We start from the raw sequence: 24,176 nt of genomic DNA on the forward strand, positions 1-24,176 counted from the left end.
ATTATTTAAAATTTCCTTCTCAAAATTCTGACTTCATTGCCCTCATTTTTTAACCTTATTCTCGTAATATTACAGTTTTTTTCACAACCTAATTTAAAGTCTATTTTGTTTGTTTTTCATAACATGTCAGTAAAATATTATGCTGCTAAAATCAGATGATTTTCTTCCCCTCATCATATTCCTGTTATTCTCTTAAAATGACAACGTTTTCTTGTTAGATTACAATTTTTTTCTTTTGATATTTTCATTAAATTACTGCTGGTTTTTGTTTTGTTTTGTTTGATTTTTGTTTTGGCCTTTTATATTATTTTGATTGAAAAAAAATGGGAAAAAATGCTCTGAATCATAATGTCGAAGCAAAAAAGTACCACTGTTTACACGAGTGGTTCCAAATTATTTGACGTTACGCACCACCTTGTGGACAAAAATATTTACACTTGTCTTGCTCTCTAAATATGGCTGCTATAAAGATAAAATAAGATAAGATATGCCTTTATTATTGGCTAATATGAGTTTAAAGGTGACTATAGGGGTGTTATTTAATGTCTAGAGGGCTCTAATAATGTAACTAGGTTTTCTGTGCTCTAACTACAAAAGGATTATATGACTGCAACCACGTCACAAGCTCTGTTGGATGCACAAGGAGAAGTGAGGGGCTTTTCTTTTAAAAGAACATCCGAGGGTGAGGACCCCGCTTCCCTGCAGGCCCAGCAGGCCGCTTGCTTCAGTCTGCCTTTCCCCCCGGTCCTTCTCTGAGCTGTTTCTGCCTGTCGTTGTCAATAAAACAGCATCCATGAGGCGACACACAAGAGGCCGGCTTGTTTTGGTGCAGCAAGTGCAACATCGACACGAGTGCTTTCAGCCGAGCCCCGCGGCCCCCTCTCCAAGAAAACATACTGAAGCGTAATAATAAAACAAAAGGAACATGAAATGTTGCACAACAGCAACGCCAATTCTTGTGTCATGGGGTTGGCTCTTCCAGCAGTTCATTGGTTGATTTGATTTATGTGATTGTCAGTCAAAAATCACTCTGGAGGTCGTTTTTCATTGTAAAGTGTACTGCATAAGTACTGCAAATACTGCAAAAATACAAAAAAACTTCAGAAACCTGGTGTATTTGTTTTCAATGGCTTTCAAGACAAAACCTCTCACCCGCAGCCAGCTGGGATAGGCTCCAGCATACCCCCACAAAAAAGTCATATAGTAGTGGGAAAGAAAGCAGCAATTTTACAAGAAGACTAAATATTATAATTAATAAATATAATGTCATTTTAGCAGCAAAGACTTTAAATATTATATTTTAAAAGTAATTATATATGGTCAGAATATTATGAGAATCAAACCAAACTGCAATTTATGAGAAATTAGTTTGGGGAAAAAGTAATGGAAATACAGTCACAATATTATGGGAATATAATAAATAATATTACAAAAAGAAAATTTTCATCCTTTTATTTTCCACTATGTGCTGCTGGTTTGTTGGCTGTGTAGTAACGCCAGGTGACCACAAGAGAGCAGCAAAGCCAACAGTTCAAACACACCGCTGAATCGGTGCTGTAGTGGTTGGCCACACAGCCTCAAAATTCTATCACGGTCTTGACTGTAAATAAAATTAACTTTTACCAGTAGTTGTGGTATACAGGCTGTGGTATTTGTATTAGTATCTGCGCATGATGTTACAGTAATTGTATTGTGCATTTGAATCAGCAAAGATATTGCACATACACTTACTTACCCACAATGCTTCATGTTCTGGGGTTTGTCCATGCGAATAGCCAATTTGATCTTGAGGTCGCTGTCTGGGCAGCCTTTGGAGACCGACATCTTGTGCAGCTCAGACTGCTTGGGACTGTTTGGCGTCGGATGGAGCACCACCTGCAGGTAATAGCGGGGCATCACTAACTAGGAAATTCGCCATGTGTGTGCTAGCTAGCAAGCAATGCCATGTATAGTTTAACATGAAGACATGAGTAAACTAGCAAAAATTTGCAAAAATGCTAACATGCTAACAGTTAGCATGTTACCATGAAAATTGCAGAGGTTGCTCAATAATGTTCCTACATCATGTCATGTATGTGTATGTGCATTTAAACATGAATACAATAGGCATAATGCTAACATGCTAGCAGTTAGCATGTTAGCATCAAAATTGCAGAGGTTGCTCTATAATGTTCCTACATCATGTCATGTATGTGTATATGCATTTAAACATGAATACAATAGGCATAATGCTAACATGCTAACAGTTGCATGCTAGCACCTAGCAAGATGACAAAAAGTACCGACAGTGCCATGGCAGTTCTACTGTCCCTACATCATGGCATTTCTGTATTTGCATGTAGACAAGCGCAAATGAGCAAATATGCTAACATGCTAACATGCCAACATTTAGCATGCGGGGTTCTTCTTAGGGTTTGTTCCCCATTAATCGAGAAAAAAGTGGCAAAGTCAACGGACATCAATAAATAATGGCGGGCAGCATTCACTCTTCGATTGATTGGATAAGTCCTGTTTTACCCGACCAAGCTCCTTGTCCTCCAGGGCCAACACGCCGGTGCTTTCGGTGAAGAGCTTGACTTTAACGGCAGGTAGCGGCTGAGTCGTAGTGAAATCCCCCTGGGTTCCCCACCTAGACACACATCGGTTCAAAGGTTAGCACCGCAACTCGCAACTTGGAACCTGAGCTACCAGGTGCTGACTTGGCTTTCTCTTCTCTTTGTTGGATGGCTTCGTTTCAGCTAGTACTTGTCTTGATGCAACACACCACGCACACTCACACATTTCATAAAAGTAAATCTAGTTTGTGTAATGGAGTGACGTGAGTCCAACGTACGCGTCTGGATGCGGGAGACTTACGTGGGTTTCGATGCCTCGGCCTGGTCTGTCTGTAGTTTGTGTCCTCCCTCTACCTCCATGGTGCAGTAAACTATTCTGTTTGGTGCCAGTGACTTAAGACCCTGGACCTCCATGATGACCACCTGTAGAAACATAAAGCCACAGTGAAACTCACCATGAGACAACCCAATGTGTTTTCAGTCTAGAATAAACAGGAAATACTTTTACATAGTAAACCAATTAGGGAACAAATATGGGCCCTTAATGATTTATTTAAAGTGTTCTTAAGGATTTATTGTAACAGTTTTTTAATAAAGAGCAGCGTTCATGAATTATTAAGGGCACAAAATGAAGGCATTGGAATTGTTTAGAACTGAAATCAAATTATCAACAACACCATTCACCGACCACAAGGTGGCAGTGTCTTACCAAGATTAAACATCAGTGTTTCTGATGAAAGCCTTGGTGTCTTCCACGCACTAGTCCCTTAAAGTGTAGGGGGAAATATATATATATATATATATATATATGTTTTTTTAATTATATATATGTATATATAAATTTTATTCAAAATGTGCTAATTTTTGGCTAAAAATATGTATTAATAATACTTTATGAATAATAATGTATAATAATTAATAATATAACAAATTTATTAATATATCTTTTTATTAATATATATGCTAATTTTATTTATATATATAGATATATATATATAAATTTTATTGAAAATTTTCTGATTTTTGGCAAAAAAATCTAAAAAAGCTTCTGGAGCTGAATCTAGTCTAATATACAGCAGTCACTTTTATTGCAAATGCTGATCCAAAATCTGAGAATTTCAATATTAGGATAGAAGGAGTGTGTGTCAAATGGGCCTATAAATTACTCTGGGTTTTTCGTTGCTAGTCCTAACTTAGTGTCTATATCAAGCAATAGGATAATTAGATTCATAGAATAATTGACACTAAACATTGAAAACAACCGGACCCCGATTGAACTCAACCAACCTCCAGGGTAAAGGACAGCACCACGTCGGATTTGGACAGGTTGTTCTCATCCTCCTGGCCCATGTCTATAATAGACGTGTTGTGACCTCGCTTCAGCTTTTGCAGCTTGAACTCTCCTCCTTTGGACACCGGCATGCTCTCCAGGTTGGCCATCAGCAAGTTGACGGATGACCGCAGCTCTTCGATGAACATGGCCTCCATCTCTCTGGACGCGAACCGAGGGAATCTTCCGCCGAGCTGCTTAACCCGGGAAGCCAATATTTAGATTAGATGCAACCTGGGCTAAATTCAATTCAAAATTCAACCATGGTTTCTTACACGAGCGATCTGATCCGCCATTTGTAACCTTCCATCCAGTTCTCTTCTGATCTGGGCTGCTTGTTCGTCTGGGTTGTCCAGCTGAAGGGGGGGGGGGGGGGGGGGGAGAAAAAATAACGTCTTAAAGTTCAAGTCCTCCTGACATGTCACTGGTAATGTGATGGAAGTGGAACTGGGTGGACTTGAGTGGTTGGCGTATGCTCCAGTTAGCATGTTTTTTGGTTTAGGTACAAAATCTCTGGCAAAATTTGTCTCAGTTTGCATACATTTTTTGGTTAGCATATAACATGGTGCGATTCTTGTCATGTTATTAACTCATTCTATACCAAAGACGAGAATCCCAAATGCCCGATCCCAACAACAAACTTTGTAGAAGAAGCTAACAGAGGTGATGATGCAACTCTCCACTGATGCGTTAACATTTCAGAGCACGTTTAAGCCCAAAAATTGCTGTGTGATTATTTTTTATTTTTGTTGCAAAACGTCCTTGTTAGCAGCCTCACAGTCTCGACTCGAAAACCGTATGACCGGCCGTGACCTCGCAATTCACAGACTGCATTTCTGTTTGTTCTCTTTTCAAAGTCAAGTGGAGCTCAAGTGGAATCTTTACCGAGACCTTGTGGTACGCCTGCTGACCTCGCAAGCGGAGATCAAATATTAGAAGACGCAGAACAACACTCCCGCTCCCGATTTAATGTTAATTAAGACAAGAAAAAGGTCAAAATATTGCACTTTCCTCCATTTATTAATTGCCACCTGCTTAAATGGATCAATAAGCCGCTACATCATCACAGTAATTCAGGTAAGGGAGGGGCAAGGAAAAGGAGTGTCGAGTGGTTGCCTCTGTGTACAGTTGCCGTAGAAACCACTTTGAAGCCGACAAAAGCCGCTGGGATTGACTGTGTTTCTCTGGTGGATGTATTTGGTCCTGTGGACATGTTTGAATTTGAAATGATAACCACCTCATCTGCTACCATCATCTCGCTATAATTATTATGCACAGAAGGCTATTGCAAAATGCTTGTAAGAAAATAAGAAAATAAAAACAAAAAGTTGAAAAATAGCATTTTACGGGTGTGCTAAGGAGAATACAGTGCAATATTGTTACCTTACCTTACATGACATTGCCTTAACATCAGCCATGCCATGCCCCGCATGACATAGTGAAAAAAGTTATCCTCCCATCATGTGTGGAAGTGGTAATTTTTTGGCTTCTTAAATTTAAAAGAAATAAATTCGAGGCTAACTTGTTACTTTGCTAGTTTGTTAGCTTGCTTACTCACGAGCTTCCTAGCTAGAGACCGTGTCAAGTCCCGGCAGCATAAGAGATGAGCAATGTGGCGTAAATAAAGACAAGGTGGCTACTGAATGTAGACACAGCAACATTTAAAACCCCTTTACGCTCATTAAGAAGTCGTTTTAAACCGATATTTGAAGGATAAGCAACTTTTCCGATTTCATCTCCAAATGTTTCTTCGACACTGACATTGCGCAAGATTCCTTATTGCGATTGTATTATTCATAATGAAATAAATGAAGACATAACCATAATGGTGTTTTAATGGATTGCAATTTATCTCTTTTAAATGAAGTTCAAATTAACTTCTACGGTACGAATAAAAATAAAAACAATAAGACGTAATAATTGACTCGAGCAGATAACGAATCAGGCACAGATGAGTTCACTTTTCCCACTGCATCCCAAGGCTTTCAGTTGCGGCCGAGTCCCCACCGCAACCCTAATGGCTCAAACCCATCTGATGAAAGGAAAAGTACACCCACTTTGCTCTCCCATCACAACATATCCGCTGCGTTGGCCTTCAATTTAATTTGCCCTCTGCTGCCAGTCGCCATTACTGCTGAGGGCACATCCATAAAAAGACCTCCCTCCCTTTGTGATCCCGGTGCTCTGTGTGTATTCAGCTTGTTAAAGTGCAATTATTTCTTTTACAACTCAACCGGGCGGATATTTCAACACTCTTGTGGCAGAAAAGATGGAGTTCATTTGAAATGAAATGAGTAGTTTTCCCGGCAGGGACTGTATCGCTGACAAAAGGGCTCACTCCGTTCATGCCGTTGTTCTATGGAACAAACGTGACAAGGTGTTGAAAGCGATGCACAGAGTGAACTCTCTTCCTGCCTGAAAAACAGACACGCGTGCACATGGCAATATATTGAAACCGTTAATTTTCATGTATTGTGTGATTCCTTTATTTATGATAATCTTGTCATGTTAGTCCTTCTGCCGTCCTTCCATAGAGAGGAAAAGCCAGCATTGTGTAATAATAAAATGATTATAATAATAATTACAATCCGATATTGTCTTTTTTTGGATGTTAACTGACTGATGGGGGCTGCACGGCGGTCGAGTGGTTAGCGTGCAGACCTCACAGCTAGAAGACTAGGGTTCAATTCCACCCTCGGCCATCTCTGTGTGGAGTTTGCATGTTCTCCCCGTGCATGCATGGGTTTTTTCCGGGTACTCCGGTTTCCTCCCACATTCCAAAAACATGCTAGGTTAATTAGCGACTCCAAATTGTCCATAGGTATGAATGTGAGTGTGAATGGTTGTTTGTCTATATGTGCCCTGTGATTGGCTGGCCACCAGTCCAGGGTGTCCCCGCCTCTCGCCCCAAGACAGCTGGGATAGGCTCCAGCACCGCAAACGTTGTGAGGAAAAAGCAGTAGGAAATGAATGAATGATTATTTAGTTCATATTATTGTTATTATTGTTATTGTTATTATTTAGTACCGAACCTAGTACTGTATTTCTATGCATGTGTGTCAGACATGCTGTTTAAATCGATGAAATCAAATGTACACTGACCTGGCAAGCATTATAGAGTAGTTGGTGTTCAAACTTCTTGATGCCCAGAATCCCCTGAAACATCTCGTAGAGCTGGTCTTTGCTCAGGATGAGTTCGGAGGCAGTGCTGGCTGTCAGTCTCTGCTGATGTTTCCTTGGGTCCTCCTCCCCGCGGTAGATGGTGTCGAACTTCGCCATCCACGAGCTGAGCACAGTCTCTTTACTCAGGCCATCGATCTCCGGCAAACTCCGCACGCGCTTCTCGATGTGCTTCTTAAAAACCTCACGGGAGTCACTGGCTGAGCAGCCCCCGCTCTGCACCATCCGACACACTCTGTCACTTTTCAGGAAAACCTGGTGGCAAAAAATGATGAAAATGGTAGCGTTATAAATCTGCAATATGGTTGGTACTGTACATACAATGTCTACTTTTAAGTAAGTTTGAATCTCTTTTCAACAATTCTAGAAGGAGGCTGACATCATCGCAGCACCACGCAGCAATAACCAATGAAACATTTTCCTGGGATGACATTTGAAACATTTGAGTATCCTATTGCCGGGCCGAGTTTCCATTAAAACATGGTCACCCCATGAAAACGTCCCATTCAAAAGAAACGAATACAATAAATTAAAATCAATAAAAAAAAAAATACAAAGTTTAAAGATGGGAGTACTATGTACTTATTACACTTCCACTAGGTATACTGTATTTTAAATAATATCTGACCTGGTACTGATATACACTTGGTATACGTTTCTTAGGTACATTTTGTTTTAAAGTCTTGCGTTTGTTTCTTGCTGTAGAGCAGGGGTCTCAATCATGCGGCCCGCAGGACACTAGTTTGAGGCCCCCGCCTTGATATGAAAGTTTAATGTTAGTGCGGCCCGCACAAGTTTGATATGGATGCTGTATGGTATCATGTACCCAGAAAAAAATATTACGATCGATTAATGTTCATGTTAAAGGTTAAATAACTGTTAATAGTTATCCTCCCTATCTGTGTGGAAGTGGTAAGTTTTTGGCTATTTAAGTTTAAAGGAAATAACTTGAAGGCTACCGTTTAGGTCGCTAGCGCTCTAGTTTGCGAGTTAGCATGTGTCTCAAGACCCTGCAGTTGCGCAATATGTTGTAAATAAAAAGAGTATAAATGTGACTATAGTCGTGTTTTGTATACAGGGCTCTAATAATGCTTTGTTCATTTTAATCTGAAAAAAATAATTTGTCTACCCACCAACTATATGTGGTTTCTTAAGTTTTTATTATTTGGTGTTTTGTTATTATTATTATTATATTTATTTATTACTGATTGATTGATTTTCTTTATTCTGGATTTGTTTATTTTTCATCTTATTTTGTGTAGAAAAATAAAAATTAAGATATTTGAGAACAGTGGAATGTTTTATCAGAGCTTTTATTGTAGAAAATCGGAACAAAAGCAAAGTTTATTCATTTTTCTGTTTTTAATAAATGCATTTTTTGGGTTTTTTTTTGGAAAACCTGATGCGGCCCAGCCCCGCCCAGACCCTAGCTCCAGAGTTTGAGACCCCTGCTGTAGAGTAATCATTATTGTGCATTATTATTGAAACGCACTTTCTTAGGGTGCAATGAATACCACTGAGAAAGTATTGTTAATTGTTCTTAAGTGCTGTATTGTTTGCTTGAGGAGGTAAAGTGAAAAAATACACGGTAAACAGTCATGATGACTATGATTAACTCCTGCTGCCCATATCCATTACTGTCACGCTATTTCCATCCTCCCCAATGTCTGGATCAGTCTCTCGTTCTCAAACCGCCTCTCAGCGTTCGCTGTCGTATAACGCCATGCTATTAGATTTGTGTTCAAATGAAAATCATTAAATATCACAAATTGCTTTTGGCTCGATCAATTCCGAGAAGATTGTCTCCAATGGAGTTGGTACTTTACTCACCTCGTAGTAGCTCTGGACTGCGTTGATGAAAGCCTCGTCAGCTACGATCTGGGTTTCTCCACTGAGGAACGACTGGAAACGCTCCTTGACCGTCTGCAGTTGCTGCTTACTGATCTGGTGAAAACACAGAAAGACGACATTTGTGTGTTGCCCTAACGACGATAAAAATGACAAATGGGGAGAGCGAGGTGGAAGCGTCGGCCGTCGAGACAGTGTGAGTCCTTGAGTGAAAGTTGTTTTCTGATGCAGGTCATTGAAAAAACATTCTGAAATTAGATTGCATGTTGAATCCAGGTCTGTTCCTAGACTGATGTGAGATGCATTGGTGTGACTTTATACCTGATTATACCTAAATTAACTCCTAAATCTAATTGGGGGTTCTGGAGAGCACGATGCACCAGTTCAACTCTTGAGAGTCCTTGCGAGTCTGCCCAACCAGTCCATAGTGTCCATAGTCCATAGTGGACTTGGAGAAAGCATTGGACTGTGTTTTCCTGTGTTGGACATTTCCAGTGAGGGTTGGACTTCACTGCTCTTTGCCATTGATTCTGTTCATTACTTTTATGGACTTGGAGTTTCATTAAGGGGTTCTGAGTTTGGTGGCTACAGGATTGGTTCTTCGATGTGATCGTGTTGGCTTCATCGGTGCATGACTTTCAGCTCTCAATGGATAAGTTCACACCCAACTGTGAAGCAGCTGGTATGAGAATCTGCAATTCCAGTCCGAGTCCATGGAAAAGAGTGGAGTGCCATCTCTGGGATTCTGCCCCAAGTGGAGAAGGTTAAGTACCTCAGGGTCTTAATTTACTGGTCGTACTTTCCTACCTTCACCTATTGTTTGGGTAGTGGCCAAAAGAACACACGACAAGCGACCGGATTTCTCGGAAGGATAACTGGGCTCTTCCTTAGACATCAGGTGAGAAGCACTGTCATCTGAGCGAAATTCGGAGTGGAACCACTACTCCTCCAGAGAGAAGAGATGAGGAAACATGCCTCCCAGACAGACGCCTCCTTGGACATTGATGAAGGGGAAGGTACATAACCAAAAGCATTTATGACGGTAAACTTTTTCCAGCCAGTTTCCCTTGAAAACAGAACTATAACCTACGGAACACTCTTTGGTGTACTCCAACATTTGTAGCTAAGGAGTTGTAGAAGTTGACCAATAACATGGAGTCATTGTTAGGATCGATATATTTCCTTTGGTTTGTACATTTTCCGAAGTCCCCTGATGTCCCTCGATGATCCATCCCTAGACAACAAGAGCATCGGTGTAGGTCATTCATAGTCCAATCACTGTTTGACTCGGAGTTAAGTATGATTATGTGTTCTGAGTCAGGTCCTTCAGCCGAGAAAGTATTGTTCCACCGACAACAGACCAATGTGTTTCTCTTCCTTCCTGCTTGGAGATTCCACACAATGGCCAGTTGCTGTCCGCAGCCCTGGTAACTGTTACCATGGCCACTGCTCCTGAGGAAGCAGTATGAGATTAAAGCTTCCTTAATGGGGGTCAAAGTTCCTACAGTTAGATGAGCTAAAGCAGAACCATCTGTCTTCTACTCTTGATCCACACGGATACTGCTAAATTGAAGGTCAGATGGAAGTACGTACAGTAGAGAAACTGTACCTTGGTGTTTTACTATCGCATTTATTGAGGAATGCGTCCAACACAAACTGTCGTTTTCCTGCCTGTGCCCAGCGCACACATTGAAAATAAAATCCACTAATTAATTCACGGTTTCAGATTAGACATTTCCGCAGTTCTAACATCGCTGTGTTTTAAAAAAAATGAAAGAAAATTTCTCCTCCCATTCAGTGTGGAAGTGGTAAATTTTTTCTTACTTTGTATAGCGTGCATAAATAAGAGGCTAGTTAGCTGAGTAGCATGCTATGTTTCAAGCGGCTCGTATTGCTGCCGAGATCCCATAGCCTATGCATAGGATTTGTCTACTATATTGGGTTTTACGAGTGTGAAGGTGAATATAGGGGTGCTATTTCATGTCTAGAGGGCTCTAATAATGGTAAAACCTTCAGAAAGTCATAAATGGGTGTTCTCTGCTCTAAATATAAAAAATATTACTTCATTTTTTTAACATTACATTCCACTTTGTGGAACTTTGTGAAAATACAAATACAGTAAAGTCTCGTTATATCGATATCGGTTAAAACAAATTATTACTTATTACGATACTATTTTCATTTCCCGGCAAATTTCTAGTCTTTTATGATATAATTAGCTCCGTTAGTACGATACACGGTTATTATGATAATCCGGTTACTAGGATGCCCTTTTCATCTCCCGCCAGCCAATTTGGTCTGCTTATATCGATACAAAAGCAGCTTAAATCAATCTTTGCTTAAGGATTTCAATACCAAAAAAGAACACGGCGAACGGCTGCTTCCAGTCAACTTTATTTTTCACACTTCCACCACCAGAGTGCAGCACACACAGCGGAAAACACCCGTCCCTCGCGCCTACCCCTCCGGATGGCAACACCTTCCCTATCGATAGTTCCGGGGTGAATTATGTCCCGGTAACCGGTAATCACTACAGCGTAAGTTTATTTTTATTTACTGTAGTACTAAATTTATTGTAGTACAAAAGCATGCTAGATACGCAATCCATGAACTCAAGGAGAAAATTACATGCCATATCAAAGATCCGCCCACTTTTAATGCAGTTCAGCGCAGGATCGGATATATGGATAGTCCGGTTATATCGGTATTTTTTCCGACTCCCGAGAATATCGATATAACGAGACTTTACTGTATAAAGAATTCAGAAGACGTGATATGTACCTTAAAAAGGCGGGGCCAGTGAAAGGGAAAGGTGTGACATCAGCTAGTGTTAGCATGGTTAGCAGCAAGGTTAGCAAGTGTGTAAGTGAATGGCGTGGGTTGTGGCCGACAAATTTCATTTATAAATATCATCAAACTATAATCTAAACCGTCCTATATTTTTACATGCTTGTAGCTAAATTGTTTATTTTGTGTCAAGTACTTCAATAAAGTGTATATTAAACAGGTCAGCAGGAAACTGCATGCAGTCTTGGCCTTGATGCAATTATTCACGCTGGTGCTGTTATGAGCATCGCGTATGTTGAGCCAGCCCATAAATCTCTGAGATTTTGATTTAATAGACTTCAGTGATCTCAGGATACAAAGTGCATTTCAAGCATTTCCGTATGAGAAACAATATTAAATGATGACCTAAAGGTCCCCTTGCAGTAGCGGTTACTGAGGACCGGACATGCTTGGTCTCAGTGTTGTTATCTGCAGAGTTATTAAGTTATGGTTTATTAAGTTACTGTTAATGTGAAGTGAGAATTTCCTACAGCTGCATGATTGTCACTTGGAACAATTAATGCGTGAGATGGCGCTGAGAGGAATACAACAGGAACAAACAGTCATGGTAAGTTGTTATGAATTATGAAGAGCTGGAGTCATGTCTAAACATAACAACATAAGTGTTTGGCTAAAATGTCAAATTTATGCCTATGACATTTTTCTAGAAAAATCTGAAACAGAGTAATAATATTCCTTCATAATCTGGACTGACAAAACTGTTGAGACTCTTCCATTAATTAATTCAGATTGGTTTAAAAAAAATGCTCGATCTGATTACCTGATGAGCGTAGCGTGCTCCTGTGGTTAGCCAACTCATGCAGAAGATAATTCAATTTCCTGCCATTAAAGATGGAGACTCTATCTTGTATTTTTTATTTATTTGAACAGGAAGCCATCGTAAAATCACCATGTTGACACTTGCTTGCTACTACTTCTCGACTGCACATGAACTGTTTTAGGCGTTTAACTCTATGCCCCAGAATCGGGCATGTTAGATGATTATGAATGACATTTGAAGGCACTATTAATTTTATGTTAATATTGTTGGGTTTTTTTCATGTCACTGATTTATTGATACTGAATGTGCAGCACGGATTTATCCAGTAGAATGTGATTTATTAGTTAAGCTTCCACTCTCTGCAAGCTGGTGGTGACATCAAATGGTTGCATAATGCCAGATTACAGACGGAGCAAGGATTGAGAGAGCGCTCATCGGGAAAATAGCTGCCGTCCGCAAATGAGGATTTCATATGACAACATGGCAGCCATCCAAATGATCCCAATTCAAATTTCAACACAGAAAAATCCTAAAGTTTTTGTTCGGGTTCACAGGTTCGCCGCCACTTTGGGTGAGAGGACCTGGACCGGTTAATCAAGGCTTCAATTAACCTAACTTGCATGACGTTGGACTGTGGGTACAGTCGTCCTTCACTACATCACGGTCTTTCAAAAATGACTATGGCCACCAGGTGTCAGTAATGTCACACTGAGGAGTGAGATGCATGATCCTCCTCTCATTCCATGCGGAAGTGGTATCATTTTGGTTCTTACTTTGTCCTAAGTTCGGAATAAGTAAATGGGAGAGGATAACTAATTAACTCGGAAGCTTTCTATCCAGGGGCAGGATCCCGCAATGTGATGTAAACAAAGAGTAACAGTGTAACTATTATGTTTCCAATAACAGTAACTATTGGGGTTTTACTTCATGCCAAATGGCTCTGATAATGTAAAAAAAAAACATATTTAGAAAGTTATAAACAGGTTTTCTCTATGTTCTAACTACAAAAATATTGCATTTATTAATATTGAATCTCCCCATATCGTCATCAGAGCTGGAACCAACTAACCTCAATAAACAATGGATAAAACAAGCAGGGAAAAACAGATGTCCGAGATGTAATTCCAACCCAGAAACAACTGGATGTGAGGCAGCCGCGCACAACAGGCTGCCATTTACAAAACCACAATAGTCAACAAATGACTTTAGCGCCCCACCTGAAATAAATAATCACATATGAACCGCACATCAAATTTGTTGTCTCCCGCTGACTGTTTTCTAATTTGACGCAGATACTGTATTCCAACGTCCACTTATTATTGGCAGGCTATCAGCGGACTCAGCAAGTCAAACATACCATCATCATACTTGGACAGAAACTGGACAGGAGGGACGAGCTAAGCCAACTGACAGAAGGAGATTGCTGATATTTTCTCTAATGGTGATCATTTTCTTGTCAGAAAATGTCATGGAATAATTGAAGCTGGGCGTGATAGGAATTATAAATACACGACCGCACTTTTTTGTCAGGCTGGCTACACTCCTGAAGGAAAATTTGGCGATTCCATCCATCTTCTTCTGCTTAGACTTCTCCCTGGCTGATTTGTCCAGCTTCTCCCGGCGGATCTCGAAACATTCCCAGGCCAGTTGAGAGACAGAGTCTCGCCAACGTGTCCTGGGTCTTTCCGAGGTCTCCTACCGGTCCGGGGGGCAGCCTGACCAGATGCCACCTTATTTGGCTGTCTGTAAGGGAGAGCTTGGACGCATGGTGTCTACCCAAAACTCATGAGATGAGGCTAAGAACGTTGATCAATGGATAATTTGGGAGCTTTGCCTTGCAGCGTCCTTGTGGTTGTAATTAAACAAGAGTAACGGGCTATTCCTGGACGCCTCCCTGGTGAGGTGTTCTGGGCATGCCCAGCTGGGACGACCTCGGACACTGGAGGGATTATGTCTCACAGCTGGCCTGGGAACGCCTTGGTGTCCTCCAGGTGGACCTGGAGAAGGTGTAATATTTGTAATATTTGGAGACCAGTATCGGCCAGAAATATCAGCCCAAGCAAAATCGGCCATCGGCTAAGGGTGACGGAAAAAAATCGGCATCGGCCCAAAAAAAACCCATATCGGTCAATGGACCACATCAAATAGCCACATTGACGAAACAGCTACTTAAACCATCAAAAGGTTGGCCATGATGCCAGGTTGTATGTTGAGTTTCGATGAAATATACGGGCGGGCCGTATTCAAACACTTGGCGGGCCGGATGTGGCCCCCGGGCCGTGGTTTGCCCACCCCTATTCTAGACCCTGGCAGCGGTAGCACATCCATACTAATGATCTTGGAATCTGCAGTTAGCTCAAAAGGACAACTTGTGTAAATCTATGAAATTCCATCCATCGATTTTTGTGGACAGATAGAGTTCAAGTATCGTGCATATATATATATATATACTATATATATACGTAAATATACATTTACAGCAGATGCCCTTCCTAACGTAATCCTCCCTTTTATTAAGAGTGCCTAGTCTCTCTGCAAAAGCCCGAGGCGCTGCGGCCCGTCCACAGCGGTTGACGATCAGCATATTGGAGCATCGGTGGATGTGATTGGTATGATGAGTCACCCCTCATATTCCGGTAATTATACCACACTTACTGCCTCGTACAAGCGAACGTGTGAGAGGGCCGTCGCACACTCAAGCATGTGGTTGGGTTCATGCGTGGTTGCGTGCGCTTGAACATTGGCAGGCCAACTGGCGAGGCTATCATCATTAGCAGATTACATGCTGTCATCGTCAATTATGCAGACACTCACCCAGATGGAAGTCAGAGACCATAGTCGGTGGGATTCTTTAAGGACAGTTATTCGTTCCATGTCAGTTTGACATTCATCAAGTTGAATTGTTTCTAGGGAGTCCGGGGCGCGTCTCGGTATTGTAGTCGACCGTGAAAACTGAAATGATGACAGCCGTATGAAGTCGAGGTGTAAAGCGCTTAAACAAAGGGAGGTGAGTGGATTCGGGATATATCCGCGACCGTTGTGCAGACAACAAGCAGACAGATGGTCTGATTGTGTTCTTGCATGAAGGATCTCACCTCGGAATACGAATACCCTCAGGCCTGATTAGAAAAGAAAAGCGACACAAATAAAAAAACAAAAGCAAACTCAAGAGACTATAAATACGCATGGTCCTTGTCCAATTAAGAATTGTTTATAACGGTTGGCAGATTAAAACCACAGTTGGGGAGAGGTGTGAATTTATATTTAATCTAATAAAAATAACTAATATTAAACAAGCAGAAGCTACAATGTATGTTTGTTTGTTTTTTAATGCATTTTTTTTTTTTAAATGGGTGTCAGCAAGCAAGGCTTTCCTTCCTTTAGACCAGGGATCTCAAACTCAATTTACCTGGGGGCCACCGGAACTAGGTTCTGGGTGAAGTCGGGCCGCATCAGGTTTTCAAAAAAAACCCAAAACGCATTTATTAAAAACTGAAAAAATAAACAATAAAAAAACAATCTTCAATGCTTTTGCTTCTGCTATACCCTACACTTTTTCAGTACTTTGGTTCCGGTTTTCCACACCAAAATATCTTAATTTTTATTTTTCTATACACAAAATAAGATTAAAAAAATAAATAAATAAACAAATTAAGGATAAAGACTATAAATCAATCAATCAGTAATAAATAAGTAAAATAATAATAAAACAGCAAATAAGAAAAACGTAAGAAACCACATACAGTTGGTATAGAAAAATTATTTTTTCCAGATTCAAATGTACAGTATTAACAGTTATTTAACTTTTAACATGAAGATTAATGAAACTTAATAATTTAACCCAATTAGCAAGTTAGCATCGTACTCAGTTCCATCCGGGAGCAGCGGCGTAACTTTAACAACATGTTTGATGAGATGCTTTATCTTGACGTGTATTTTCCGTTTTATTCCAAAATCATTTCCTGCATTTATTTGTACCCAGCGTCATAAGCCTTTAGCTTCATTGCTAATCCAAAGCAAAACAGGACGGAGTAACAGGGTAGGGTAACAGTATGGGCGGGGCAAAATCATGTTAATTGTATCCGGTGTGCACACAGCTTTAAGTTGTCATTTCAACATTAAACTTTGGTATCAAGGTGGGGGCCTCAAACTAGCGTCTCGCGGGCCGCATTTGGCCCGCGGGCCGCGAGTTTGAGACCCCTGCTTTAGACTACGTACAGCAAATTTCCCTCTTTTCTCTGAGGTCCTCCGATGCTTTTAGCAATCAAAACATTTATCATCAAGACTGAACTTTATGCTTTTGTTTTAAATAAAACTAATAATGCATTTTCAAGACCTTTCCAAATCATATTTTCGATATTTGAAGGCTTTTTAAGACACCGTGAACAGCCGTGTGACCTTTATTTCCGAGACCTGGCTGGATCAAAACATTCCGAACGCTGTTTGTTGTTCCCGGCAGACAGGACTGAAGCCACAGGCAAAAAACAAAAGCGGCATATTTTGTATATTCAGAAACTTCTGGCACAGACTACAAACATTGCCAGCACACGCTGCTCCCCTGACCGAGAATATCGGCAAGTAAAATGCAGAATACTGGACTGTAGCGGCCTAGGTCCCTCGTGGTAAGTTAGCATTGGATGATCGATAACCCAGAGGTGGCTGGACCACAGAGAATAGTCTTCTGGACCATGTCTACTGCAACACATCAGGGGCATAAAGGCTGTAGCAGCACCCGGGGCATGTCAGACCACATCTCCGTAGACCTGACCTCATTCATTCATTCATTTTCTATGCGCTTAACCTCACGAGGGTCGCGGGGGTGCTGGAGCCTACCCCAGCTGTCTTCGGCCGAGAGGCAGGGCCAGCCAATCACAGGGCACATATAGACAAACAACCATTCACACTCACATTCATACCTATGGACAATTTGGAGTCGCTAATTAACCTAGCATGTTTTTGGAATGTGGGAGGAAACCGGAGTACCCGGAGAAAACATGCAGAGATGGCCGAGGGTGGGATTGAACTCAGGTCTCCTAGCTGCTAACCACTAGACCGCCGTGCAGACCTTATAATAAATCAAATAATAAATCACATAATAAAAAAAACACAGTTTTCTTTTGTCAGTCATATAGTCTCTTTGTCTCGGTGGGTGAAGGCGGGGCTAGTATAGTGTACACATAGAGTGCAGAAGAGTGTAACGTACTGTAGTAGATGGTCGTCTCTCGTTTAGAGTGGTTGTGATAAATGAGTGTCAGCAATGTAGGATTCAATGTTAATAAATTGGACATTTTTATAGTTATTGCACCGGTTTATGACTTTATAAATATGTTTTTTGATAATATGGTAAGTTTGACTGTTTCACTTCAGTGATATCATCTCCATTGTGACCCTTAGCCATCATTAACTAGACTATTATGACTTAGCCATAGATCAACAATACTCTCTGCCCCAATGGCTGGACGCAACACAAAAAAAAAGAATAAATAAATAAAACTAAATATGGTTTTTAACATTATTTATAGACATGCCTCTAGCCATCTTCACACTCCTATTATTCATTCTTCACACCACATTGCACAACTCTCTTGCTGCAGGGACTCCAGCTTGCAAGCTAGCGAGCTAAGCAGGTAGCCTCAGTCTCATTGGCAAGCCATGGTTCCCCCAACGGGACAATTAGAATTAGAATAGCTACGAGCCAAACATCGGGTTATTGGGAAGCCGGCTTCTACGAGCCCTGATTCAAATCCAACTGAACATCTGTAGAACTGAAACTGAGCAGTTCGCTCATCAGGAGTGGGCCAAAATAATCCACCCAATCGATTGACAGCATTGACGGGTGCAGGAGTCTCATTGAGAGTGACAGGAAGCGCTTGATTGCAGGAAGTGCTTCAAGAGGCCGTGCAAAAAGTCTCTATTGGTTTCTATTATGAAAGTACGTCTGTTGAAACAGTGACAGTCGATGACAGTCGACCACTCTGAGGGGAGTAGAATCGTTCCGTCATGTGATGCAAGCTGTACGGCGGCTCTGTGTGACCTCGAGACAAGGGGTCGTTCCAGGGCTCTCCAGTTCAATACACGTGCCCATTTGTGGAGAATATGGTGAAGGATGATTCATCTGGCCATTTCACTTAGTATGTATGGTATTCACTGTAAACCAGCGGTCTCAAACTCAATTTACTTGGGGGCCACTGGAGCTAGGCTCTGGGCAAGGCTGGGCCGCATCAGGTTTTCCAAAAAAAAAAAACAAAACGCATTTATTAAAAACAGAAAAATATACAAACTTTTTCAGTGCTTTGGTTCCGATTTTCTACAATAAAAGCTCTGATAAAACATTCCACTATCTTATTTTTTATTTTTCTGCACAAAATAAGATGAAAAAAAAAATCAACAATAAAGAAAATCAATCAATCAGTAATAAATAAATATAATAATAATAATAAAACGGCAAATAATAAAAACTTAAGAAACCACATATAGTTGGTGGGTAGACAAATAATTTTTTTCAGATTAAAATGAACAAAGCATTATTAGAGCCCTGTAGACATGACAAAACACGACTATAGTCACATTTATACTCTTTTTATTTACAACATATTGCGCAACTGCAGGGTCTTGAGACACATGCTAACTCGCAAACTAGAGCGCTAGCGACCTAAACGGTAGCCTTCAAGTTATTTCCTTTAAACTTAAATAGCCAAAAACGTACCACTTCCACATGGATAGGGAGGATAACTATTAACAGTTATTTAACCTTCAACATGAACATTAATCAAACGTAATATTTTTTTCTGGGTACGTGATACCATACAGCATCCATATCAAACTTGCCGCACTAACATTAAACTTTCATATCAAGGCGGGGGCCTCAAACTAGTGTCCTGTGGGCCACAATTGGCCCGCGGGCCACATGTTTGAGATCCATGCTGTAAAGTAAATGTGCAATTATCACTGTGTTATCATTACCTTCTGCTTATTTAGCCTGCAACTATTTAACCTGCATCTTCATCAGATTCATTGGGATTATATTTGACTATAATGCATGCTTATTCATACATATTTAGACAATTGCAATACAGTGACAGACATTTTTTCTGCCTGGGTGTTCACTAATTAAAAACATTTTTAATTGTAAACCAAACAAATGACAAAATGTTTTGGCATTGAAAGAATGTTCTGAAACAAAGAGCAAGCGATGTCATTTCCTTTTCCTGGCAGGTTGCCTGACCACCTCAAATTGATTCTGAGATTCCAGGAAGTCACGCTAATGAGGTAGTGGATGGAATAAAGGGATGGAGCAGTTATCAACAGTGTTCATGCAAAAAAAACATCAAATAAAAATGTTAAAAATGCAGCCATAAGAAAAATATGGTGACTACTTTATTTACTTATATTATCCAGTGTAGAAAAACTGGAGGCTATCACAGCTGACTAAAGTCAAGCGGGCGAGTAAATCACAGACTGAGCACAATCACAGGAGTGTTAAACTACGGCCCGCGGGCCACATCAGGGCCACCGAACATCCTAATCCATCCCACCGGGTATTTTTTTTTTTCGGGTTGGGTGATATGGATGTTGGTATGTATGATGAGATTTGTGGGATGTAATATAATATGATTTGTAATAATATAACCAGTCTTGGTTGCACGGTGTTTGAGTGGTTAGCACGCAGGCCTCACAGCTAGGAGACTGGAGTTCAATTCCACCCTCAGCCATATCTGTGTGGAGTTTGCATGTTCTCCCCGTGCATGCGTGGGTTTTCTCTGGGTACTCCGGTTTCCTCCCACATTCCAAAAACATGCTAGGCTAATTGGCAACTCCAACTTGTCCATAGGTATGAATTTGAGTGTGAATGGTTGTTGTTTGTTGTTTGTCCAGGGTGTACCCCGTCTCCCGTCTGAAGACAGCTGGGATAGGCTCCAGCACCCCCTGCGACCCTTGTGAGGATAAGCAGTAGAAAATGAATGAATGAATGAATGAATAACCAGTCTTGAAAAGCCATAAATCATTGTTTGTGTTGTTTTTTAACTGATCGTTCACAAAGGATGCTTGTTAACGTTTATACTCCGCCACTAAAGACGATTTGTTTTGTTTGTAGTACAGTGGAACCTCTGCAGCTCTGCTTTTACTTGCCTTCCTCTGTCTCCTGGAACATAAACGCTGTTTCCTACCGTGTCCGAACGCTACATGCCGAGGGGTAAACACAGGACAACCTTTGTTGTTTGTTTGCATGTCTTTCTGACAGCATGATTCAATGTGGGTTTTGTGTTTGCTTTATTCTGAAGTGAAAAACTGACCGCACCAAACCAAGGCGAGAAAAAGGTGAGCCGAGTCGACACATCACAAAAGAAAACTTCTCAACCTGCCCTCCGCTTATTGCCTTGTTTGCTGTGTCTCATCAGATATGGGAAGATTAAACATGCTCAGACTTTATTGGTACATTATGCTGATTCTTACAAGACCCCTTGAGCAATGTCTGCATAACAGTGATGCTACCAACAAAGTTTATTGATTTTTTAAAAATGCCCAATGGAAGCACGGAGAAGCTCATAGTCATGTGCTAATTGAACAACAAAGATTGTGATTATCACCGAAGTGCAAAAGGGAGCAAGAGCGGATTTGAACGCTAGCGAGTGATGTCGCCAGCCCACACGCAGCAAGATTCCGAGCCAGATCAAAGCAATCCCACGTCTGACAAATTAACAAACACGCTGGAGGAGGAGGAAGCTCCTCGTTTATTGTTTTCAGTACTGAATACGAACATCAGAAAGGATAAAGGTGGCATCTTTACGACATGTGAAAGGATCTGCTCATCTGTCAATCTTATTGGCCTACAATATATTTCTTCATAATTTAAGAATAGCTTTGAAAATTAGTGGGGAAGAAAGTGAAAGTAATAAGCCAAAAATGTACCACTTCCACACTGAATGGGAGGACAACTTTCTTGCACTACGGCAAGGTAATGTAATGTCAAGTAATGTCTTCTTAGTAACATTACTGAGGCCTAGTGGCCAGAATACTACATTAGACTTGACTTTTAATATTTTTTTTACTAATAATAAGCCATCGTCAACCATGAAACAGTGTCATTTATTCATTAATTAATAAAAGTGTGATCTTTGAATCGAGGGAAGACTGCACTGCTGTTTGTACTTTGTTGCACTGTGGTCAAGTGGTTAGCGTGCTAGGAGACCCTAGTTTAATCCCACCCTCGGAGTTTGCAGGTTCTCCCCGTGCATGCGTGGGTTTTCTCCGGGTACTTCGGTTTTCCTCCCACATTCCAAAAACATGCTAGGTTAATTAGCGACTCCAAATTGTCCATAGGTATGAATGTGAGTGTGAATGGTTGTTTGTCTATATGTGCCCTGTGATTAGCTGGGGGTGGAATTGAACCCGGGTCTCCTAGCTGTGTGGCCTGGGCACTAACCACTCGAGCACCGTGCAGCCCATTCTAAAAACATTCATTCATTTTCTACCGCTTTTCCTCACGAGGGTCGCGGGGGTGCTGGAGCCTATCCCAGCTGTCTTCGGGCGTAAGGCCCGATACACCCTGGACTGGTCGCCAGCCAATCACAGGGCACATATAGACAAACAACCATTCACACTCACATTCATACCTATGGACAAACCCACGCATGCACGGGGAGACTCCACACAGAGATGCCCGAGGGTGGAATTGAACCCTGGTCTCCTAGCTGTGAGGTCTGCGTGCTAACCCCTAGACCACCGTGCCGCCCATTCTAAAAACATGCTAGGTTAATTAGCGACTCCAAATTGTCCATAGGTATGAATGTGAGTGTGAATGGTTGTTTGTCTATATGTGCCCTGTGATTGGCTGGCCACCAGTTCAGGGTGTACCCCGCCTCTCGCCTGAAGACAGCTGGGATAGGCTCCAGCACCCCCGCGAGGATAAGCGGTAGAAAATGAATGAATGAATGAATGAAGGTTTATTCATCTGGAAAAATAAGGGTGGGAACAGCATTAATATATATGCAATCTCAGTTCAAATATTTGTGCAAATGTCATGATTTATAGTCTAAAAGGGCCCAGAGATGACAGCTAGCATTGGTGGTGCAACATATGGTGCACCTGTGGAAGCAACAGTTGTATGCCTTTGTACAAGATGTGAGGGATGCACAGTTAAAAAGGGGGGGGGGGCTTGTGATCTTACCTTCTGCTGCCTTCGAGCCATGTCAGTGGGCTGCTTTGCGTTAAAAGGGTACGCGATACAACGCATGACGAACACATACAGCTGGAGTCTCTTCTTCCTCTCCTCTTCCTCCCTCTGCATCTTCTCAAGGTCCTCTTTCTCCTTGTCGCTGCCCACCGAGGGGCTGGGGCTTGAGGCTCGGCCACCCTGGCTAGCTCGGCCCCGGGGCTGAAGCCCCCCCGCGCCGCTGTGAGCGTCGCCGGCTCGGCTGGGCAACGGTCGCGCTCCTTTGGGGCTCTTTGGCGCCGCCACCTCTTTGCGCTCCACCTCCTGGATCTCATCCCCTTCCTCCTCACTGGAAGACGGATCTAACATGCTGGGTCTTGGACGAAGGCTACACCTCAAGGCTACAACTCAACTACCTTCGGGGGGAAGACGCGTCAGCTTCGGATAAAAGAAAGAGAAAAGGAGAGAGGGAGTGAAATCCCAATGGAGACGCAAAATATGACTTGTTGAAGGGAGCAAACGACTCGACAGGAAACTACAAGGTTGTCGTGTATCGTCGCTTTTCCCGTAGCAGTTTCCTGTGTTTTATCTGTCAATCAGTCGCTGGAGCGATTTGGGGGAGGGGTGATGGTGATTGGAGATGCTGAGAGCTGGAGGAGGAAGAGGCGGGGCTTGGAGGTAACCGCGGTACCGGACCTTGGCTGCACTGGGGTCAGTTTGAGCAGCCGTTGAAGCACGATGGCCACCTGATGGTGCGTGCGCGTGAGCACCAGGAAGTCAGACACGGAAAGCGCCGGGAGCGTGCGCAGCCGCAATATACTGCGACTATATTGTATTAGAAGATATGACATAAGTTATCCTCTTTATCTATATTCATTTTAATATGAAAACGTAGCAGTTCATAAGAAAACTGCTCATTCATTGATTCATTTTCTACCACTTATCCGCACGATGGTTGCGGGGGTGCTGGAGCCTATCCCAGCTGTCTTCAGGTGAGAGGCGGGGTACACACTGAACTGGTGGCCAGCCAATCACAGGGCACATATAGACAAACAACCATTCACACTCACTTCAGTTCACTTAAAAAAAACATATGTGATTCAGTATAAAACCATCCATTGTTTATACCGCTTGTCCTCATGGGGTCAAGACAAAGCTGGAGCCTATCCCAGTTAACTTCAGGCAGCAGGCAGCTTACACCTTGGACTGGTCTTCATCCAATCACAGGGCACATAGAGTATACACAAACAATCGTTAATACGCACATTCACACCTATGGAACATTTTCAGTCTTTAATAACCTGAACATCATAAATATTGTTGGAATGTGTGAGGAAACAGGAGTACCCGGAAACATAAAATATCAAAACGGAAATTAAATTGGAATGATCCCGTCAGGAACTATAGTGGACTGGACCGGAAAAAGGGGTACAGGAAAAACGAGGTGTACGGCTCAGGAACAAAAACACCAAGGCAGAAACCAGCAAGCAACACAGGTTCAAA

At 41.7% G+C, this 24,176-nt stretch overlaps 1 protein-coding gene across 13 annotated transcripts in view; it reads right to left on the reverse strand.

Annotated features, from left to right (window-relative positions):
- The window catches only part of cadpsa (Ca2+-dependent activator protein for secretion a), an 81,546-nt gene extending 58,260 nt beyond the window's left edge, over positions 1-23,286 (reverse strand). For 7 of the 13 annotated variants that reach the window (XM_058065719.2, XM_058065738.2, XM_058065729.2 and 4 more), the window contains exons 1-8: positions 22,689-23,284; positions 8,896-9,009; positions 6,988-7,320; positions 4,161-4,241; positions 3,843-4,082; positions 2,857-2,978; positions 2,518-2,629; positions 1,736-1,875 (exon numbers count right to left, since the gene is read on the reverse strand). In XM_058065719.2, the coding sequence (XP_057921702.2) occupies positions 1,736-1,875; positions 2,518-2,629; positions 2,857-2,978; positions 3,843-4,082; positions 4,161-4,241; positions 6,988-7,320; positions 8,896-9,009; positions 22,689-23,042 (1,496 nt within the window). In that variant the 5' untranslated portion in view covers positions 23,043-23,284. Of the gene's footprint in view, positions 1-1,735; positions 1,876-2,517; positions 2,630-2,856; positions 2,979-3,842; positions 4,083-4,160; positions 4,242-6,987; positions 7,321-8,895; positions 9,010-22,688 lie in introns of all 13 variants that reach the window. The other 6 variants (XM_058065755.2, XM_058065699.2, XM_058065775.2 and 3 more) reach the window with 4 other exon arrangements.
- Between the last annotated feature and the right edge of the window lie 890 nt (positions 23,287-24,176).

This window comes from Doryrhamphus excisus, linkage group LG11 (genome assembly GCF_037039965.1).
Source record: "Doryrhamphus excisus strain RoL-2023G ecotype Guam linkage group LG11, RoL_Dexc_Guam_v1.1, whole genome shotgun sequence".
Classification (NCBI taxonomy): Eukaryota; Metazoa; Chordata; class Actinopteri; order Syngnathiformes; family Syngnathidae; genus Doryrhamphus; species Doryrhamphus excisus.